At 40.6% G+C, this 18,684-nt stretch overlaps 1 protein-coding gene across 3 annotated transcripts in view; it reads left to right on the plus strand.

The window, feature by feature from the left end:
- TTC6 (tetratricopeptide repeat domain 6) overlaps nt 1-18,684 on the plus strand; it is a 152,359-nt gene that overhangs the window by 36,841 nt on the left and 96,834 nt on the right. For all 3 annotated transcript variants that reach the window (XM_054028288.1, XM_054028287.1, XM_054028289.1), the window contains exons 5-6: nt 1,182-1,324; nt 6,759-6,968. In XM_054028288.1, coding sequence (XP_053884263.1) covers nt 1,182-1,324; nt 6,759-6,968 — 353 coding nt within the window. The remainder of the gene's footprint in view (nt 1-1,181; nt 1,325-6,758; nt 6,969-18,684) is intronic.

An 18,684-nucleotide genomic window follows, 5' to 3' on the forward strand; every position in this document is an offset into this window, starting at 1 on the left:
ACACTCACACCACAAACTGAAGTGAGCTCTTTTTAAAACCCAGGTGCCCTGATTAGCCTGCCTTAATGGATTCTAGCAGCTTCTTCTTAATTGGCTCCAGGTGTCCTAATTAGCCTGCCTGCCTTAATTGATTCTAGCAGGTTTCTGATTACTCTAGTGCAGCCCCTGCTCTGGTCACTCAGGGAACAGAAAACTACTCATCCAGTGACCAGTATATTTGCCCTCTACCAGACTCCTGTACCCCACTGGTCTGGGTCTGTCACAGTATTCTATGTAATCCCCAGATATTCCGCTGTTTGTAGTGCGCTACCTCAAGCAGAGCTAGCATGTTTGTCTACCCATGTCCGGAAGCACACTTCCAATCTCAGAGTATGTCTGTGCTACAAACCTATATTAGGTTGACTGTGTAATTACTGTGGTGGTGCATGTCCACACTACCCTCCTTGGGTTGGTGGTGCATGTCTTCCCAGGAGCGCTTCCACTGACCTAAGAGGGGCAGTGTGCAGAGCTGAGAGCCTGACAGGAGCCTGGCTCCCCCACAGGCTCCTGGGCTCCTGGCAGGCTCCCTCCCCTCCACCCGACTCTCTGTTCCTGGCAGGGAGCTGGGGAAACCACCCGAGGTTTCTTGTCCCTTCATTTCTCGCCAGGAGCGGGAGGGAAGCTGCCTGGGGTTTCTCTCCTCCCCGTTCTCCACCGTGAAATTGACAAGATAGCTGATGTACGGAATGCAGTGTCTACACAGACACTGTGTCGCCCTAAGTAGACCGACATAAGTCTTACGCCTTTCGTGAAGGTGGAGTCAGTGTAGTAGGGCACTTACATTGGTGGGAGGAAGGCTGTAGTGAAGACACTGACATAAGGCAGCTTATGTTGACCTAACTGTGTCGTGTAGACCAGCCCTCTGTGTAGATATACCCTCATAAAGTAAAGCCTGGGGAGGAGCATGGCAAATCTGTGCCTCCCAGATTCTGGATTTCCCCTGGAGTTGATGTAACAAATGGAGTAAGTTACAGCAGTCACTATAGCTACACTAATGTATAGCAACCTTAACTGTCTGCTATGGTTTGCTCTGAAGTGTACAATTGCCAGAATTCAGAGTACTTCAACATGGATAAAAAAAATCCATATAATATTTAGTTTCTTATAACATTGTTTTACCCTTCAGTTTTATTGCTTTTTAGGCTGTATCCTCAGACATACTACAGGTGAAAGGAGAAGCAATCATAAAGGCTAAACCATTTGAAGTTCAGCAAAAGCTATCAGAAGAATATCTCCAGCAACAGCAATCACTGTCTTCGCTGTCCACATGGACTCCAGAGATCAAGTACCTTTTAGAACATTTCATTGTTATGAAGTGAATGTTATGGAAAATATTTTTGCAGTTATTTTAAACACTGTTGGAAAAAATGAGTATGGTACATGTTTAAAGTAGGCATAGGGCCATTTTCTAAACCCTGGATCTGAACACCCAGAACTTTGGGGAAGATCAGATCCAAACTTTGTAGCTCAGAATCATCTGTAGTTTGAATTTGCTGTTCAACTCCTTAAAATACACCTCTACCCCGATATAACACGAATTCGGATATAACGTGGTAAAGCAGCGCTTCGGGGGGGTGGGGCTACGCGCTCTGGCGGATCAAAGCAAGTTTGATATAACGCGGTTTCACCTATAAAGCGATAAGATTTTTTGGCTCCCGAGGACAGCGTTATATCGGGGTAGAGGTGTAGTTTTCAGTTACAACTTTTTAAACACAGGGCCAAACTCAGCCCTGGCATTGACTCAGCAGGAGTTGGAGGCACTTATGCTGGAGTAGAACTTGGTTCATACAATCCCAAGCATAATCTAATTAAAATACTAAAAAACAAACAATGGAAAATACCACAAATGTAATGTAAACAATTCCAGATTTAAGCTATCTTCTTTACTTATGTACTTAGAATTCATTGACTTGTATTTGTATTACAGTCAGTACTTATTATTTCAGATTCAGCAGTAGAGGCAGGTAAAATTTTTTGGATGAAATATTTTAAGCTAAAAAATGTAGATTCAGGTTGACTGAAACTTTCTTTAATTCATGTCAAGTTTGCCATATTAAACACAAATTCAGAAAAAGTCTAAATGTTTTGTTTCAATATTTTTGAAATGAAACACATCTTCATATTTTGATTGGAAATTATTTTTAATTTCAGATTTTACTTGCATTTTAATTATTTTAAAAAGGCAGAAAAAAATCCACCACCCTCAAGCAAAATGAAATGATTTATTTTGGGTCAAATGAAACAATTCTATCAACCCAAAACTAAATTTTGTAGACTTTTTTAATTCACCAAAATTTTTTTTGTTTTGGGTTGACTCAAAACAAAAAAAATTGTTTGTTTTTTTTTGGTTCAGCCACCGAACCAAAAAAATCAGATGTTCGCACAGCTCTATTCAGCAGTTTTTAGTTGAAGAGCTGTAATTTGAAGTCAGCTCCTATTTATCCTGTTGTTGTCATAGGTGGCATATGTCGTTCTGTAGCAAGTGTGCAGGTATAGAAAGAAGTACAGTTTGTACACTAATTTGTCTGATCCTATTCACTTAATGACAAGTGAAATTCTCTGGTTTTACAGTCTTCCCTGTCAATTAGATCTTTATGGCCAGATTGGTTTTGGTGTACCTTAAGTTGCGCCTCCTCTTCACTCTTTATTGAGGTGAAAAAAAAAGGCTTTAATTATTAGCTTTTGTTGGGCTTAGGGCCCTGAAAGGTTTGCTGGACACAGAAGAGAGCCTTTTTATGGCAGGCCTAAAGTTTGTAAATGGATATTACTTTCAATTAAGTAGCTGAGACTAGACTCATGGGAAAAGAATGCCTAAGTTTATGAAACAGTGAAATTGGCATTTAAGTGACCTTCTGCATGCCATTGCTTATCTACATGGCTTAAAGATCATTTGGTTAGCAAGATTATATATTAAAACAAATAGTGACTGCAGACAATGAGTATTTTACCTTCAATAAATAGTTATTGTCAGATTATCAATGATGCAGAAACTGCATGATTTTCTAAAAAAACTTTATTTAGTGCATTAGATGAAGGTAATGTAGGCCACACACATAGTATCGTTTTTTCATGTCCTCTTTTTCAAAGAATGATAAATAGTCTTCTTAAGGGAGACTGTGTGCTGTAAAAACACACCTTTACCTGCAACATGCCCCAAATATTTTAGTTTTTATTGCTTATACTTCCAGCTTGTCCATCTAGGGAAATGATAAACTTCTGTAGTAGAAGAGTAAGAACATGACCCAATTAAATTTATACTCAGACTGTTTTTATCCATTTTAAATAAGTAAACGAGAATTTCTGATCAATGTTCTGGGACAAATTTTCAGTTATTTCACTTTTCTTTATTTACAGACATTACTGAAACTATTATATTTTAAAGAAAATTTAAGAAACTCTTTGCCCTTAGAAGTCTTATCTCTCTGTTATTTTTTTAATTTGCAGGTGAATTGTACTGTGGGGAAAATGTAGTTTTAGTGCATGGATTTAAACAAGCCAGGGTATTGCATAAATTTATGGAGTATATACAATATTTCCCCCTTTTAGAAATACCGTGTGAAATCTTTCTTCTCTTCTCTAAAATAAACCACGGTGTAAGCTTCTCATTAAAATATTGGTCTGCAATTTCACTCTCCTGAATCTAAGCTGACTCTGCTTTCAATCCTACTATACTGCAAAACTTATGAAATCTTGTCCTGAAAATGTCCCCTCCACTGCTTGGGTTTCCAGGGGGTATCCTTTAATCCAAACTAGCCCATTCATCTCATGTGTGCCATGCCTGTGAATCCCCTTCTTTCATGGATACTCCTTTCTTTTTTATCCTTTTAAATTTTATCCCAAAGGCTTGATCCTGTACTCTTTATGCAGGAAAAGGTCCTACTGAGTTCAGTGAGCTTTTGCTTGGGTTGTAGGATCTGGTGAAATTTTGCATTGTTGCATTTTGCATTGTTGAGGGAACTAAGGCCTTGTCTACACCACAAAAGTTGCACTTGTTTAACTAAAATCAGTTTTTAAATTATTTTAGTTAAACTGGTCCAAACGCTTTTGTGGGTGTTGGCTGAAAACTATTTATATTTGTTTAACTTGTGCCTGTACATTTACCGACACATGCTAAATCAGTATGAACCAGATTTAAAATGAAAAAGAGTGTCCACACAAGGTTTTGCATTAATTTAACTAAATCATTTTAAAAAACACTTCTTTAGTTAAACCTAACCTTTTTGCATAGAATAGACATAAATAGTTTGGTTTCCCACCAGAAGTGATTTCTCTTTCATATAACAATTCATTAGAACATATTGAAGTATATTCCCAAATAAAAATTAAACTGTAGTTTAAGGTTTTTCAGATATTGACAAACTAAGTGGGTGTTGCAGTTTTCTTTAAAATCCATTGATGTCATTGCTGGACTGTATGATAACAATTTTCTGGTTCTTGAGTTGTATTATTTTCTTCTGAGTGGTGTTATATGTTATGCATATCACCTTGCCTTCATTTTCTATGGCTTCTTTATCTTTTCTCTTTGCTTTAATTCTTTTTGTAATATTTTTATAACATAAATATAAAATATTATTTTAGAACATGACAAATATGGCTCTGGGTTATACTAACCTCTGTATTTTTCTGATTTCATTGTTGTCATTAGTGCTGCTTTTCCCCTTCATAAAATAAAAAACATTATATTCTAGTTTGTGGAGTTAGGCACAGCCCTGAGCAAGAGGGTGATGTGTAAGCTTCATGACGCCAGGGGTAGCCCTGTGAGGCATCAAGAAAGTTACTCAGTGTAACTTTAACTTTGAATTTCCAGCATTTTCATACAGATGTTTCCCTTAAGTAATTGATAATCTGGAATTAAGTTTCTAAATACTTAATAATTGTGTTTGCCTGTTAATTTCCTTAGATCCTAAAACGAAAACAAAAAAACAATATATGTAAGAACAATTCCGTGAAAGAACCTTTGGTAGAATTTGTAACCTGCACAGGGATGGATTCTGCTTCTTTCTAAAAATCCACCCTCTCTAAAATCCACCCTTTCTCTCACTCACTCTCTGACCAAATGCCTCTTCCCTATTAACCCCCTCATGGGTCTCTGCTACCCATTTTCTTTCTTCATGGTGACGGCTTCGTTGCATCTGGAGGATGATGGGGTGCATGTAACGTGGATACGTGGGAGTCTCTGCATCATCACTTGGACCCTCTTTACTTCCCAGACCATCCTCATTCTCCCCAGGAGGTTTCTTGCCTGTCAGCCCCCCTGCATCATAGCTGTCTGCATCCTGAACATTTATTAACTCTGTGGAACCCATAAAATGGATGGAAATGTCTTTTAGGTCCAGATACATTGCCAGTTAAGTTAGTAGAAAGAGACTCATTGACTTCAAGGGGTTTTGGATCAGGATCTTAAATGGTGGAAGTAAATAATTTTAACTTTCCAAAGTTAATCAATGGCATCAGGTCTTACAAAGCCAACAGATGAAAATCAAGTATCAGAGGGGTAGCCGTGTTAGTCTGGATCTGTAAAAAGCAACAGAGAGTTCTGTGGCACCTTTAAGACTAACAGATGTATTGGAGCATAAGGTTTCGTGGGTGAATACCCACTTCGTCATTCACCCACGAAAGCTTATGCTCCAATACATCTGTTAGTCTTAAAGGTGCCACAGGAGACTCTGTTGCTTTTAACAGATGAAAATAAATGTGTAGTTCATGTGCCAGACTGTTTTGGATTTATGAACTGAAAGAAGTTAGGAAAATGTTCAAGTGAAGATAGCACCTCATTAACATAATTAACTGCAAAACGTTATAAACATTATTTTCAAGGAACTCTGTCAAAAGAGTTAGGGTTCATCTACACTGCAGCTAGGAGCGTGCTTCCCAGGTAGACAGCTACACACTCGCTCTGCTCAAGGTAGTAGTGTGACTGAGGGTAGAATGGGTAGCAGCTCGGGCTAACTGCCTGAGGACAAACCCACCTGACTCCTTGGTTACATACTTGGGTGGCTAGCCCAAGTTGCTGCTCATACTACTCGCAGCTACACTGCTATTTTTAGCACTCTAGCTCCAGCAGAACTAGCATGTGTTTGTCTACCCACCCTGGGTACACACACCCAGGGCCGGCTCCAGCATTTCTGCCGCCCCAAGCAAAAAAAAAAAAAAAAAAAAAAAAAAGCCGTGATCGTGATCGGCGGCGGCAATTGGAAAAAAAAAAAGCCGCGATCGGCAGCGGCAGGTCCTTCGCTCCCAGAGGGAGTGAGAGACCTGCCGCCCCCGAATTGCCGCACGTGCCGCCCCTCTCCCTTGGCTGCCCCAAGCACCTGTTTGTTAAGCTGGTGCCTGGAGCCGGCCCTGCACACACCCATAGTCTTACTCATGAGTTTGTGTAAAGTTTCAGCATATTTACATATGTGTACAATTTAGGGGTCTGATCCTAAGTACTTACACAAGTGAAACTCTCAATGAAGCTCATGAAAGTTGTGCTTGAATCAGGAGAGTAAGACTTTGTCCTATGTAATTAATTTCTATTTTAAAGCTATTGTCAAGGATTTTAGCATCTTCTTTTCTGTTAATTGTACAATAATTTCTACTAATTATAGGTATTAAAACTTTAAATACAGTCTGTGTGATTCTAATGCAGTAGTAGAGTAATCCGTGTATGTGAAATCTAGATGTCAGAAGACAGTGAAAATGCTAAAATAGTTGATTTTTATTTTTTTGTCCCCCAGAGGTCAACATTATCCAGTTATTCATCACCTGTGTACTGCTTCTCCTAGTTATGCATTGCCTGCTGATCTACAGCTGGCTTCAAGAGTATATCATACTTTCGACAGAAAAGGGCATTATCTTTTATTTACAGCAGAGGATCTGGACCACCAGGAGGAAGCATCACTCTGCTCAGAAAATATTACTTTTCAAGAACAAATAGAAAGAAATAGGTAGGACTCTATAATCTGTTTTCAGTTTTATCTTTGTAATTATAATTTAGTTTAAATGAATATTAGTTAAAGAATAACTTTTCTGAAGGCTCCATTATTTTAATATTGTATTATTAAAGAAATGTTCTGGAAACAAAATGTCTTAATAGATTCTGTATTAGGCTGGCACTATAGACATATTTTAATATTCTTGTTTATATTAATCTTTAAACCACAGACACCTAGAATTCATATTGCTCAGAACATTGAAGATATTGTTTTGCATTTGACTTATTAAAACAAATAAATTTTTAGTTTGTTTTTCAGTGACTATTTCGCAGATTTGGCCTCAGTCTTGTAAATGCTTATGCTCGTGCTTAAATTTACAAACTTGAGCAGTCAATAGGACTACTTAAGGGAGTCAAGTTAAGCATGCCTATACTAATTTGGACTTTAAAGCTCAGTCCCACAAACCCTTACTCACAGAAGACCTTACTCACACAAGTCCTGATTCTGGAAACACTAACATTTCTGTCTACCTTTAAGCATCTGAGTAGTTCCATTGATTTCAATGGAAAATTCTTGTACATGAAGTTAAGCACAGATTGTGAGTCAACAGGATTACTTACATGAATAAGGGCTACTCATGGGAGAATGTGTTGCAGGATTTTAACCTTTAATTAGTGAGTAATTTATTTAAAATGAAGTGACTGCTATGTAAAATATTTTAAAAAAATCTAAGTTAACAATGATAGTACAACATACCAAATAACAGGATGATCTGTCACCAGGTAATTTGTTTCACAAGGAACAGTGATGAAATGTTAACAGTACTCTGCTTTGTTGTCCGCCTACTCATGTTTTATCGTGTTGTCACAACACTAATTTATGTCTTTCCAGTGTCATTCAGATTAGCTCCTAAATCTCTTTCTGATTTTCATACAGGTTTTTGCAGTTCCTTTCTCTTAACTGAAAAAAAGTTAAATATAAATGAGAATTATCTTTCACCTTCATTGTGTAGTGATTATTTTAGTTACATTTTTGCTGTATTTATTTTTGACTTACTGTGTTCTGTTGATGCTCAGGAGATTTAGGATTGGACATCTAATACTTTCAGATATTCCTTCACAAGATTCAGACTGGTTGTTTCCTTCTTATGGGCTGTTTATATCCCCAGATCCAGTCAGACTTACAAAAATATAAGATCATTTCTGATAAGTTTGCAAATGACTGAAACATTTGTTAGAATGGTAAATAATGACGACAGGTCAGTTCTACACAGCAATCTGGATTGCTTTCTAAGCTGGGCTCACTTGAACAACATGCATCTTTATTCCTAGCAGTATAATCTTATATGTGCCTGTATTTTTAAAAAATATAGGTCATGCTTGCAGGATGGGGGACTATATTTTGGAAAGCAATAACTCTGAAAGGGATTTAATAGTCATGGTAGATAATCAACTGGACATGAACTCCACAGGAATACACTGGCAAAGACAGCAAACATTATCCTTGGATGTATATTGCATAGATGTAGGGAGGTGATATTACCACTTGGTATGGAATTAGAGAGACTATTACTGCAATACTGCAGTCCGTTCTGGTGTCCACACTTTTTAAAAAGGATGTTGACAGACTGGCTCAGAAAAGAGCTATAAGAATGATTCCAGGTCTGGAAAACCTCTTGCCTTATAGTGAGAAATTAACAAAGCTCAGTCTATTCTGTTTATCCAAGAGAAAGTTAAGAAGTGGCATGATCATGGTCTATAAGCACCTGCATGGGGAGAAGGTTTCTAAAGAGAGCCTTTAATTTAGCAAACAAAGGAATGTGAGATTCTCTGTCCCTTGAAGTGTTTAAATCAAGCCTGAATATCTCTGAAATATAGGCTAGAGCTCAACCAGAAATTATAGACTTGATGCAAGAATCATTTGGTGACATTTTATGGCCTGTATTATGCCAGAGGTCAGACTCGATGATTAAAATGATCTCTTATAACCTTAAAATCTGTGAGTCTATGAAAACTGTTGAGCTATCAAGATGACAGGAAGTTTTCTTGAGTATTTTTGTCAGGCTACTATGTTAGGCCCTTTCTTTCATTTTGATCTATGCAGACTTCTTTTCCTTCCAGCAGACTAATACTGCTCCTTTCAATTTGGGTATTCACCAGGGGTGAAGTTGTCTTAGAACCCCAGTAAGTAAAATTAGCAAAACAGAGATTTTATGTTTGTTTTCCCAGATGTGGATCTGCCCCAATTAATGTGTTTATCCCATTCCAAATCTAATTGATCATTTCCATAAAGTAGATAAAAAATTCCTAACAGTGTGAAATATCTGACCATTCAACAGTTTTTGAATGGTGACAGCTAGGATTTATCAGGCTATCAAATACCTGGAAATATGCCACCTGGTGAAACTTTGTGAAGTAAATGGTGAAGGAGGAAAAACCTTCTGTAAAGTAAGCTCTTTAACACATGACAGGTGAAACTTCCCAAGCCCCTAAAGTTTTTTTGACCCCTAAGAGTCATGGCTAGGAAGACAAGTCATGCTCCTTACTGTTGGCTGCATAACACTCATAAACTAAACTCTGTCCTTGGAACCATTCAGTCAATTCCTTTCAGACCATAATCAGAAGGCCTTCTCCAATTAATGGCTTAATTGATGCATGGAGCCAGAGACTGATTAAGGGTTTGTGGGGCTTTGGGCCAGAGCAAGTGAGGGCCCAGCCCCACCCCTTCTGCCTGAAGTCCCCCCTCCCCTGCCTGGCGCTCCTGCCGGGGAAATGGGGTTGAGGCACGGGGGCAGCACTACCTGCCCAGCGCTCCTGCCAGGGAGTGGGGTCAGGATGCGGGGGCTTGCCCTGTCCCACCCGCCTGGCACTCCTGCTGGGGAGCAGTGTTGGGGTGTGAGGCCTTCCTTTGCTTCCCAGCAGGAGTGCTGGGTGGAGCAGGGCAAGCCTCCACACCCTGACACCACTCCCCGGCAGGAGCACCGGGCAGGCGGAGCGGGGCGCAAGGCTGCCCATTTTCCTGGGGTCCCCCAGTTGTCTGGTGCCCCTGGGCATGGGCCCCATTGGCCCAGTGGCTAATTCATCACTGCATGGAGCATTGGCCTTGTCACCAGTGCTGCTGGTACCTTGTGTACTGAAGAGCTCATTTCTCCTAGATCTTCCATCATTGCATCATAATCAGTACCCAAAGTGGAGCAGAGTGGTGACCAGGGAGATGATGTTTGCTACTTGTACTCTAATGGACTGATGTTCTAATCTGTTGCCAAATATGGTTCTGCTGCAAAGAAGCAGGAGGATAGCAACTCTGCGACAGAGGGTCTGACTTTCCCCCAGTTTTTTAAAAAGTTGGCTATGTTGGCTCACCCAGTTAGCACTGGGCCAGGAATCTACAAGGGTTGTAGCCAAGTGATAACTGAGCCATGCAATAGGATTGCTGTGACTTTGCAAAGTATGTTGGACCAGCTGGTGAAGCATTTATGGCTGCCATCTTGTATTGTCTCCAAGGATCTTCCCTGAGGATGCTGCCAGCTATGGGTCCTACCTTTTGCATGAAAGGATAGTGGTTGAAATGGCCGTGGCCAAAGGAAAGGCCAGCTAAGTATGTGGTACTACACCTCAGAACTCTAAACTTGAGTTATAGGATTCATTTGGAGTAAGGGGTTTACTACTCCATAGCTGCAGCCCTTCCTGTTGTGGTCTGTCTTGCCTTCCTGATGAAAAGGCAGATTAAGGTCCCTCAGAACAAGCACCAGGAGCCTAAAAAGCTAGTTCATGAAGGTGCAGACCTGGCCTGACACCAGGCATTGGCACTCCTTGATGGGGGTGATACAGTACAGAAAATTATTGATTCAGTTTGATGCTAGCAGGTGCACTTAGCTGCAAACTTCTGCATTCCACTGGGAGGTTCAAAAAAATCTCAAAAACCTATTCTAGTTCATAGAGAACTTCTTTGGTAACAGGTGGAGACCTCTGTACAGAAGGCAAAGGAGTTGAAAATGCTTTACTTAGAAAGGCTTTCACATCAGTATCTGGTTTCAGAAGACTCATTATCCCAGTATATGTGGCATGCAGCTTAAAAAGCAGAAGCCAGAGTTTCTTAAGCCATTAGCTATAATTCCTCTTCCTCCCCCTCATTTTCTTTGTAGCGACTTCTGGAAAGATCCCGACAGTTTAAGATTTGTGAGTCAGAGAATGTTAAGTAAAAATATTTATCAATATATGATGCTTTTGTATCTTGGATGCAAGAATCTAGAACAACTTTTGATGATTGTAATATTTTCAATAGTTGGCTAGTTTTCTAGATTTCATCCGACTCAATTTGTGTTATGGCCTCAGTTTTTCACTTTTTTATTTACTAGGCATAGAAGTGACCATTATATTCTTTGTTTATGTTTAATCTATATGTCATTGATGTTGATGGAACTGCTTGCATGCTCAAATATTTAAGCATGTGCCCGACCTTGCTGAATTGAGAAAGTATAGAAAACTGAATCCTCTGGAGCACTGCCATCTTGTGGCACCACCTACTGCTTTGAAGTTGCCTGGTTTTAAATCTTTTTAAATCTACATGTCACGTGAACCTACAATTTCTTAGGTACAATTTGTCCTACACTAGATAAGGCTTCTGTCAGAATATAATTGCACACACTAAACTACTGAGACATGACTAGCTCCTGCATTTGACAAATTCTACAAACACAAAGAATCAAATTAGAGTAAACATATTTTTCTGTGCAATGGATAATCAAATTCAAATTATACTGATGTCTGCACTTACAAGAACAATAGTTTAGTTCTCTTCATGTGTTGGTGCTAGTTTTAAGTACTTAGATTGACATTTGTTTGCTTGTAATAAAGACCAAGGAAATCTGCAGTGGTCTATTAAAGAATTTTATAGTGGGACTGATCAAGAAAACTATAGCTTCAAGTTTGCCTAAGATAGTAATGCTTATTTCATTCTTCTGTTTATCTTATGCACCAATATGTTCAATTTAAATATTAAAAGAGGTATTTTGTCACCCCATTTCCAGCAAAAATATCCTACAAGAATTGTAAAAAATGTCATAGATATTGTATTTTATAAAACTCCTTTCAGTAAGAATTTCTGTACTTCTCTGGGAGTGCAGATTTTACTTTTTTGCAAGCAGACAGAAACACAATACTGTTACATCAGTATTATTACTTCCTAGCACTTTCCTCAGTTTGTTTTTGTCTCCAGAAGGTCAAGTCTGTCAGGCATTTCAGGTTATATCAACTTTTTATTGTTTGACATAGACTCCTTAATCTGAAAACTACTTTGATCAAAAGTGCAGTTTTTGTTGCACATTTCAATTACTTTTTAATTCAGGTGTTAAAAGTGTGTTTTACTTAAGGGTGTTTTATATCTTTTATCATTTTAATTTATATTCATTTTATACAAACTCTGAACAGGCATCAGAACCTGCAAAATCTTAGAAATAAAGAGGAAACTTGAACAGATGAAAGGCCAGACACTTGCCAAAAAGCTAGTCGTCCCCCCCCATCAAGTTAAGTAACAGATCTTTAGTTAAGACTTCTATTTCAAGAAAGAGAAATCTCAGATATATTTCAGAGACTGTTCAAGATCACATTACTTTCAGGTCCAAGGCCTTTCTCTCTGAGTCCCTAAGTAAGGATTGCAGCTTCTTTTGCCCCAAAGTTACTTTTTTAGGACTCCTTTCAAAAATTAATCACTCCAAATTAGAAGGCACTTTGTTTTAAACTGATACTTAGGTATGCTAAAGCCCCTTTACACTGCTCTGGTAGTGTAAAGAGGTCTTAAAATGGGAGTAAATTATATATAGTGTAAATGAGAATCAGGCCAACTATATTGTATGTTAGATTACAAAGAAATATGAGATGAAATAATAGAAACTTAATTGTATGAATTCAAAGAGAAACGTTATTGTAGATGTGTTGGCCCCATGATATTAGAGCAGTGGTTCCCAAACTGGGGTTTGTGTAGGGTTACCATACATCTGGTTTTTCCCGGACATGTCCGGCTTTTTGGCAATCAAACCCCCGTCCGGGGGGAATTGCCAAAAAGCCGAACATGTCCGGGAAAAATACCGGCCAGGCACTTCCTCTCCCGCGGCTGCTCTGCTCCTTCCCGGACTCAGACTTCAGCTCTGTTTAAGAGCCAAGCTGCCTGAGCCAGCGCTACTGGCTTCGGGCAGCCCCCGTGCCTCCGGACCCTGCGCCACGGGAGCAGAGCAGCTGGAGCCGGGGAGGAGAAGTGCCCAGCTGGCGGCTGGGGTCCTGAGTCAAGGGGGCTGCACGAAGCCGGTAGCGCTGGCTTGGGCAGCTTGGCTCTTAAACAGAGCCGAAGTCTGAGTCCGGGGAGGAGCAGAACAGCTGGAGCCGGGGAGGAGAAGTGCCCGGCCAGGGGCGCAGGGTCCGGAGGCATAGGGGCTGCCCAAAGCCCGAGTGCTACCGGCTTCATGGTTTGCTGGGCAGCCTCCAGACCCTGTGCCCCCGGCTGGGCGCTTCCCCTCCCGGGCTTCAGCTGCACTGGGGAAGTGCCGGCTGGGGGCGCAGGGTCTGGAGGCTGCCCGGCAAACCGTAAAGCCGGTAGCGCTTGGGCAGCCCTTTTCGCGTGGCTGGGAGGGAGGAGGGGGAGTTAGGGCGGGGACTTTGGGGAAGGGGCGGGGAAAGGACGGAATTGGGGCAGGGCCGGGGTGGGAAAGGGGCAGGGCCAGGGGTGGGAAAGGGGTGGGGCTAGGGCCTGTGGAGTGTCCTCTTTTTTTATTTTTTAAATATGGTAACCCTAGGTTTGTGAACCCCTGGGGGTTCACGAAATGTTACAGTGGGTTCTTGGGAAAAAATTCCATAATGGCGGACAGAGCTGGCCCTAGGGACCCTGGGCAGCACGGGGCCAGCAGCCCCTGGACTTCCAAGAGCTAAGCAGATCAAAGCAAGCATATCTATCACACTGAGGAGATTTAAACTTCAAGACTCCTTATAAGACATGGAAAGGGAGGTGGATATTTTTTGCTGTTTTTAAAATTAAATAGGCAGCTTGTATTGTTTTTTTTAAATTATTATGAAGAACAAGTTTAAGCTTTGTTGTAATGTGCATTGTTTGCCTGGACTGCTCAAGACCTGAATGCTTGTGTAGGAGGAACTCTTTGAGTTGGCTTCTTAAATACCTTCATGCTGTTTCACATCTGATACTCCTTGATGAAACACAGGAGCCTTGTCTTATAACAGGCTTATTCAAAGTGATACAAGCTACAAAAGTGAGATATTGAAAGAGTGTTGCCATTTTCATAATGTAATAAAAATACTGTAATAATAATTAATAATAAATATCAGAGGGGTAGCCGTGTTAGTCTGGATCTGTAAAAAGTGGGTGAATGCCCACTTCGTCAGATGCATGTCTGACAAAGTGGGCATTCACCCACGAAAGCTTATGCTCCAATACATCTGTTAGTCTGAAAGATGCCACAGGACCCTTTGTTGCTTTAATAATAAATAGTGTGTAATATGCATGTCATAAAAACAAATTTTATATTTCCCAGATCACTGCTTTTATAATTTATACTCAGATAAAGGAGAAAATCCCCGGAAATATTCATTTTGAGGAGGGGGTTTGCGAGACTTGACATTTTAGTGAAAGGGGTTCACAGGTTGTTGAAGTTTGGGAACCACTGTATTAGAGCGACAAGGTGGGTGAGGTAATATCTTTTATTGGACCAACTTCTGTTGGTCAGAGACAAGCTTTCAAGCTGCACACGGCTCTTCTTCAGGTCTGGGAAAGGTACTCAGAGTGGCACAGCTAAATATAAGATGGAACAGATTTTTTAGCATAAATAGTTAACACAAGTATTACCTCATTCACTATGTCTCTACAAAGAGAAATGTCATTGTTAGTTTAGTCCAGTGGTTTTCGATCTGTGGTCTGTGGACCCCTCTGGGTTCGCAGACTATGTCTAAGGGGTCCATGAAAGGTTGTTGTTACCATAGAACAATGGTTTTCAACCTGTGGCCTGCAGACCCTGGGGGTTTGCAGACTATGTCTAAGATTTCCAAAGGGTTCCACACCTCCATTTGAATCTTTTTAGGGGTCCGCAAATGAAATAAGGTTGAAAACCACTGGTTTAATCTTTTCAAAAAACAAAACTGTATAAAGCCAGCAGATGTCACTCTGAGCATGTACTAATGAGGTTAGAATGATCAAGAGTCAAACAATATATATATTTTTGTGAATACTTAGATATTTAGCAATAAATTCTCTCTTCTGTATATATATACTATGTTTCATCATTTCCATTTAGTTATATATTTTTTGTAATTATATTATTTTCATAAAGACCAATTATAACCAAAAGGTTGAGGATTCAGTGTGTTATGAAATCATGACAAAAATATAAATTAAAACAAATATGAATATAATCCTTACTTTCTATTAAGTTAATATATTTCAAAATATGATGCAGAAATTCTCCATCAGTATAAATTCTCTATCATTTATCAAGCCGAATGCCTTTTAAAAATAGCTACTTAGCTGATAAATATTAATCAAACCTGGAAGAATGAAAATAGTAGTGTTTTTTGGGCAACCCCATCATCCCCACTCCAAATCTGTTTTTGGCGAGGTACCAGGCACAAAGTGAATAGAGGTAGAGAATGGCAAAAATGGTTATTCAACCTGACAGTTGTATATACATTATGTAAGAAGTGGTTAGTAAGTTTTAATCTGAAACATTATAGAAGGTGCAAAATGTTTCAAGACACATGGCTTTTTACTTCTTATCTTAAATACTTGAGAATGTCACTTTCTAAAGTGAGATATTCCATTTGTGTGGCATTTGCAGTAGGTGATTTTATAAAAAATAAAAAAACCCTCCCAAAATCAGAATCCAAATGACCGGATAATCACTTGGGGTATAATCCAAAACCCATTGAGATCAACGGAAACCCTTCTGTTGACTTTACTGCACTTTGAACTTAAATATGTAATGTAATGTAATGTAATGTAAAGTATGTGAGTAACTCCATTGACTTCAGTGGGACTACTCTTTATGTTTAAAGTTATGCATGTACCAGTTAGGCCTCAATGCTGCAAACACATGCTTAAATTTAATTCTGTAAAATAAATGGGGCTACTCAGATGCTTAAAGTTAATCATATTTATAAGTGTTTGCAGGTTCAGAGCTGTAGGTCCAACATGCATATGAAACACTAGTGTGGCCCTCTTGTGTCTTCACATAATGCACATCATGGGTTTGATCTTACAAGCTTTCCTGAAATCATTTCTTGGAGTGTTTGCACATGTCCATTCCACTGTGGGTTTGGGCATGCACAGTTGTCGGAACTTTTTCCCTCAATGGTACCCACTATGGAGGCACAAATGCCCCCTGTCACCATTTACCACTGCATGCTGGTATAAGAGCACGGAGCTGTCCCCAACCCCCTCAGTTCCTTCTTACTGCCAGTGATGGTTGTTGGACTTGTTGTCATAAGCTTCCCTCACTCCTTTGTATATATACTCTCTTTTATTGTTAGGAAGTAGTTAGTTAGTTAAGTTTGTTAGTTTTAGTGATAGATTTTAGTCATAGGTGTTTTTGGACTAGTTTTTGTCTTTCAGTACTGGGATCAGTACCGAAATGATGCCGTATTTACCAGGTTTTAAATCCTGCCATACTTGCGCTAAACCTGTGCTGGTCAATGATCCACACGCCGCGTGTTTGAAATGTTTGGGAGAATCCCACATAAGTGACAAAAGTCACATTTGTAAGGGATTTAAGCTCTGCTCAAGAAGAGTTAGAGTGGTGAGGCTCATATGTTGCTCTTGGAGGCAGCACTTTGCCCCCCATCGGACTTGTCTCATGCAGAGAGAACCCCAAGTACATCAGCCTCGGTATGGAGCACACAGGAGGTGTCTTCAGCTCCTCAGTCCCATTCGCTGGTACTGAAGAAAAGGCTTACACCCTCCTCAGGCTTGGTACCTCACTTGGGGATGTTGGTGCCAAAGCCTAGTAGAAGTAGAGACTTTAAGACACAGTCAGGTTAGAGTCTCTCACTGGAGCACTCTTCAGCTAAGAAGAAGGAATTGCCACCTCCAGAGCTGTGCCAGGTCCATTGAGGACATCCCCGAAAGATCTCTGCAGCAGAGCCATCAGTCATTGCCGCTCCCAACCATCCCAGAGGCATAAGCAGTTACAAGGGACTTACTTAGCATTTTGGTACTGGTGTCCCCGGAGGTGCAAGAAGGTTTACAATCAGTACCAATGCCTGCGTCACCTTCCTCTCCATGTCAGGAACTCACAGTACTGTTACCTCCCAAGCTTCCACAAAGACTGGTGCAGTCAAAGGGCAAGCCTCCAATGATATCCTCAGTACCACATCCATCATCTCCAAGCTTGGGCTACCTAACCACAGTCCCAACTGGTTGTGCACCCCCAGTGTCAGACGTTTCAGATTCTTCTTCTTCATACTCAGAGGTGCATTCCTCTGTGTCCCATCCAAGACAGAGGGCATACCCTCCATCAGACCTTGGGTCATGCAACAGTCACAGCACTGGTCTTCTCCTCCTATGGAGCAATGGCCCGGTCAAGGTGCGGTTCTAGGCCCATATCAGCAGTCGTTCTGGACACCGGGGGGTGTCCCTGATCCTGCAAAGACCTCCCTCTTAAAGTCTGTGTGGAGGTCCCTTTTATTCCTCTGCTACCAGTCCTCACTTTAGTCACAGATGCATCAGCTCTGGGTTGCAGGGCTCATGTGAGTCTCTGGGTCAAGGTCTCTGGATGCTTCAGGATCTGATTGCTCATATAAGTATCATGGAGTTAAAAGTGGTGCGACTAGCCTGCTCAGCTTTCTTCTGACATATAGAAGGAAAAAACTTGTTAATTTTAACAAACAATTCTGCGATTATGATTTACATAAACAGACAGGGAGGAGCGCAGTCATGCCAGGAAATTCTGGGACTTTTGCATAACCAATTCAGTTAATCTCCTGGCTGCTTACCTTCCAGGGAAGCAGAATACATTAATAGATTGATTGAACAGGACTTCTCTGATCATCATGAGTGGTCTTTATGCCCTGATATCACCAGATCCATCTTCCAGCTCTGGGGGAGTACTCACATGGACCTGTTCGCAACAAAGTCCAACAGAAAATGCCATTGGTTTTGTTTCCAGGGAGGTCTCAGACCAGGCTTGTTGCCTGGTGTTTTCGGTTACCCTGGAAGGATCCCCTCCTCTATGCCTTCCTTCTGATTCTGTTGCTGTCCAGAATTCGTTCAAAGTCAACCAAGACCATGCTCATCTCATCCTTATAGCACCAGCGTGACTTCGACAATACTGGTTCTTGACCCTACTGACCTTGTCAGTCAAGCCTCTGTCTCTCCCACTGGATCTAGATGTGATTTTGCAGCTGCCTGCTCCATCCCAGCCTACAAGCCCTCCATCTGACAGCATGGATGGCTTCATTGCTAATGCATTGTTAACACAGCTTTGGAGGATCCTGTTCTAAGGATGTCCCTGAAGTGTTTCTGAATAGCAGAAAACCCACAACTAGGGGCATGTACCTTAGTAAATGGAAGTGCTACTCCATTTCATCCTATCAGAAAGGCATATCCCCAGAACAGGCACCCCTGAACCTCGTACTGGACTGTCTTCTATACCTAAAACATCAGAGTTTGGAGATTAGCTCTGTAAGAGTACATCTGGCAGCTATCTCAGCCTTCCACATCTTGGTGGATAATAAAT

Source organism: Malaclemys terrapin, chromosome 4 (assembly GCF_027887155.1).
Source record: "Malaclemys terrapin pileata isolate rMalTer1 chromosome 4, rMalTer1.hap1, whole genome shotgun sequence".
NCBI lineage: Eukaryota > Metazoa > Chordata > Testudines > Emydidae > Malaclemys > Malaclemys terrapin.